The 4,665-nt window shown below is 40.3% G+C and overlaps 1 protein-coding gene across 1 annotated transcript in view; it reads left to right on the top strand.

The window, feature by feature from the left end:
• Positions 1–4,665, top strand: part of NTN4 (netrin 4) — a 134,177-nt gene that overhangs the window by 79,408 nt on the left and 50,104 nt on the right. The window contains exon 5 of the mRNA XM_010836288.1: positions 1,633–1,821. Coding sequence (XP_010834590.1) covers positions 1,633–1,821 — 189 coding nt within the window. The remainder of the gene's footprint in view (positions 1–1,632; positions 1,822–4,665) is intronic.

The following is a 4,665-nucleotide window of genomic DNA, read 5'->3' as shown; positions in this document are numbered from 1 at the left end:
AAAAAAAAAAAAAAAACAAATTAGATTTGAAACTATGCCAATTCATCAACAATGAAACTAACACTGTCATGGCTAACTTTGGGTTTGAGATTAGATAGAAGAGTAAAAAATATGGGAATGTGAACCATTTTTTTCTTTGCAATTAAAAATGAAGCACACATGAAATGGAAATATACAGGCACCGAGAAATGCACGTGCCCATAACAATGTTTACACTAACAAACTTCAACTTTACTAGGATTTAAAGGCAAATACAGTGGGTAAAATTGTGGGAAGTCTCTTCCCATAGGTAGTTTGGAATCATAGCTGATTTATTTTAGTTTCACGGAAATGTACAGGATTTCCTCTAAGCATAAATCTTAAATTATCTTATAGTATGCTTTTTAAAGACTATGAATCTGGTCAAAATATCATAACACATCAAGGAAACAATGAAAAACAATAGCAAAAACATTTTCAAATACAGCTGACCTCCAGGAAAAAGTTCAGATCCTTATTCTAAATCAATCAAGAGAATCTAAAGAATTTCTTCCGAATTCCTAGAGTGCCATTATGACCCTTTCCACAGAAAACAGCTGCATATCTAAATACATATAGAACACAGAGACTTGTCACTTGGTGCTACTGACTATAATCTTAGAAATGACTTTGAGAATCTGTTACATAAGAAACTTGCAAGCCTCTCCCATAAGAAAATTAAGGCCTCTTTAGGAGACCACCTCATACACTCAAGTACAATAACTGAAGAATAGTACTTCATGAAAGGCAAATCAATCTATCTGCCAAGTTACTAACCCCTGTGCACCAGAGGTTTCCTTCTAGGTTTGAAGGAAGGTGGGAGGGAGAGAAGGATGAAAGAGAAGGAAGGAAGAAAGGAAAGAAACTACTGAGGGCCAGAGGAAACAGGGTGAATAGGGATGGGGAGACTAGAGTTCTTAATATATAAACCTGCTTACACTGTTTTGACTCCTGTATTGTGAAAATGTATACTATTCAAAAAACTAAATTAAAAAAAAATGAAGTACAATTGATTTACAATGTTGTGTTAATTTCTGCAGAGTGATTCAATTATACATACATAAGGCTTCCCAGGTGGCATTAGTGGTAAAGAACTCACCTGCCAGTGCATAAGAGACACAGGTTTGATCCCTGTGTCAGTTAGATCCCCTGGAGGAGGGAATGGCAACCCATCCTGGTATTCTTACTTGGGGAATCCCATGGGCAGAGGAACCTGGCGGGCTACAGTCTTTAAGGGACGAAAGAGTCGGACACGACTGAAGCAACTTCACACACACACACCACACATGTATTCTTTTTTCCATATTCTTTTCTATTATGGTTTATCACAGTTTATTGAATGTAGTTCCCTGTGCTATTACAGTAGAACCTCATTGTTTATCCATTCTATATGTAATAGTTTGCATCTGCTAACCCCAAACTCCTACTCTATTCTTTCCCCATCCTCGCACCCTCTTGGCAACCACAAGTCTGTTTTCTACTTATGAATCTGAAAAAACTAATTTTTAAAAAAATTTAGCAGTCAGTTTGCCCTACTCGTAACTGCCTGAATACTAGAGAAACTGTCATTTTATTTTTAATTCTTTGTTTTCCTCTGATTCTTCTTTCCCCCAGCCTGCAAGTGCAATGGACATGCTGACGCCTGTCACTTTGACATTAATGTGTGGGAGGCATCAGGGAATCGTAGTGGCGGCGTCTGCAATGACTGTCAGCACAACACAGAAGGTCAACACTGCCAGCGATGTAAGCCAGGCTTCTACTGGGACCTCCGAAGACCTTTCTCTGCCCCAGATGCTTGCAAATGTAAGTGAACTCATGGTTATGGGGGGAAAAGTTTGATTCTTACAAAAGAGATGACACTGCATCCTTCATTTGCTCACCCAAGGGAGAGAGGTCATGAAATTCTCAGACAATCTACTCATACACTTCAGTTAACTTCATTGATAAGGGGTAAAAATTGTCAGGTGGGCACAGTACAATAGTCATAAAAACAATCTCCTTACTCACTCTCCATGAAGTAAAATTGTCTCCTATAGCACCATATTTTGGAAAACAAGATGACTACTAACAGGGAAAAAAGAATGATCAAGAGGAAGATATATTTAAGATTATCTTCAGCTCAGTTCAGTCGGTCAGTCATGTCCAACTCTTTGCAACCCCATGAACTGCAGCACGCCAGATTTCCCCATCCATCACCAGCTCCCAGAGCTTACTCAAACTTCTGTCCATCAAGTTGGTGATGCCATCCAACTGTCTCATCCTCTGTCATCCCCTTCTCCTGCCTTCAATCTTTCCCAGCATCAGGGTCTTTTCCAATGAGTCAGCTCTTCTCACTAGGTGGCCAAAGTATTGGAGTTTCAGCTTCAGCATCAGTCCTTCCAATGAATATTCAGGGTTGATTTTCTTTAGAATTGACTAGTTAGATCTCCTTGCAGTCCAAGGGACTCTCAAGAGGCTTCTCCACCACTACAGTTCAAAAACATTAATTCTGTGGCACTCAAATTTTCTTAAGACCAAATATATGAGTAGGACACAGACAATAATGGACTCAAACTGATGAAATAAAGAGTGGTTATCTGCACTTGGGTCATTCTTGTTTTCATCTCTGCAGTGAACTTGAACATCTGAAAAATGACAGATTTTGGTTCCACTCTGAATGCAATCTGGTTGACTCTGCTCTAATGTACCATGGTATCATAAATGAATTTAGAACATAACAGTAATTCCTTACATTCCCTCCAAATACTAAACTATTAAAGAATGGGTTCTGCTTTTTGTTGGCATAAATCCAATAAGAGGTTTTTTTTCAAAGAAAGAGTATAATTCTCAAAGATCTGCCCAGTTAATGAGACATTCTCTGAAACATGACTATGAAGGATGTAGACAGAGCTTAAGTAAAAGTCCAGTGTGGATGAATAGTTCCTCTAACTACATGAGCATTTACATGTCTCTTGACTCAGATGATTAGATCACAGAAACCACTCAAGACTGTTAATGGAGATGAATGATCATGCCCTTCCTTTTCCCACTAAGGACTCTACGCTAGGTCAAAAAACAGAGACAGGAAAGGAACAATACAATGGGAAACAATCATTTAAAATCTTGAGTTTGTTTTTAATTTAAAGGAAAAATTCTGTTGCTCTTGAAAAAACAGTTTTGACATAAGGCAGGAGGTATTTACATGAAATATGAGTGGGCTTACTTGTTAACAGGCTTTTTCTCTTATATTGTTGAAGATAGAACATGGAACAGCTCACTTTCAACACTAAGCCCCAAATTTTGATTTACGTCACAATATTTCTCCAAGAATTGTTTTACTCCTGTTTTTTTTTCTGTACTCAGTTCAGTTCAGTCGCTCAGTCATGTCTGACTCTTTGAGACTCCATGGACTGCAGCACGCCAGGCTTCCCTGTCCCTCACCAACTCCTGGAATTTACTGAAATTCATGTTCCTTGAGTCAGTGATGCCATCCAACCATCTCATCCTCTGTTGTCACTTTCTCGTCCTGCCTTCAATCTTTCCCAGCATCAGGGTCTTTTCAAATGAGTCAGTTCTTCACATCACGTGGTCAAAGTATTGGAGTTTCAGCTTTAGCATCAGTCCTTCCAGTGAATATTCAGGACTGATTTGCTTTAGGATGGACTGGTTGGCTCTCCTTGCAGTCCAAGGGACTCTCAAGAGTCTTTTCCAACACCACAGTTCAAAAACATCAGTGCTCAGCTTTCTTTACAGTCCAACTCTCACATCCACACATGACAACTGGAAAAACCATAGCCTTGACTAGACGGACCTTTGTTGGTATTATTTGACCTGAGGCCAAACTATGGTGGAGGTAATGAAAAGGTCCCATGCACGCACTGCTATACTCAGTGTCCCCAATCCTGCAGCAGGCCACCGCCGACCCACGCCTCCACCAGAGACTCCTGGACACTTATGGGCAAGTCTGGGTTAGTCTCTTGTGGGGTCACTGCTCCTTTCTCCTGGGTCCTGGTACATACAAGATTCTGTTTGTGCCCTTTGAGTGTCTGTTTCCCCAGTCGTGTGTAAGATCTAGCGACTCTATGGTGGGTTAATGGCAGCCTCCTCCCAAAGGGCTTATGCCATACCCAGTCTAGTGCACCCAGAGCCCCTGCCCCTGAAGCAATCCATTTCTGACCTGTACCTCCTCTGGAGACACCCAAACACAGTTCTGTCTCAGTCTCTGTGGGGTCTCCAGGTCCTGGTGCATACAAGGTATGTTTGAGCCCTCTGAGCTTCTCTGGCCAGTATGGGATTTGATTCTAAATGCTATCTCTGTATTCAGACTTTAATTTTTTTTATTTTATTTGGACGATAATTGCTGTACAACATTGTTTTTGTTTCTGCTGTAACATAGTGAATTAGCAAATTCAGACTTAAATTGAAGAAAGTGGGGAAAACCACTAGACCATTCAGGTATGACCTAAATCAAATCCCTTATGATTATACAGTGGAAGTGAGAAATAGATTTAAGGGACTAGATCTGATGGACAGAGTGCCTGATGAACTATGGATGGAGGTTCGTGACATTGTACAGGAGACAGGGATCCAGACCATCCCCATGGAAAAGAAATGCAAAAAAGCAAAATGGCTGTCTGAGGAGGCCTTAAAAATAGCTGTGAAAAGAAG

The sequence above is a fragment of the Bison bison genome, unplaced genomic scaffold, assembly GCF_000754665.1.
Source record: "Bison bison bison isolate TAMUID 2011002044 unplaced genomic scaffold, Bison_UMD1.0 scf7180017864062, whole genome shotgun sequence".
NCBI classification, from domain to species: domain Eukaryota; kingdom Metazoa; phylum Chordata; class Mammalia; order Artiodactyla; family Bovidae; genus Bison; species Bison bison.
This window is presented reverse-complemented; position numbering and strand designations above follow the sequence as displayed.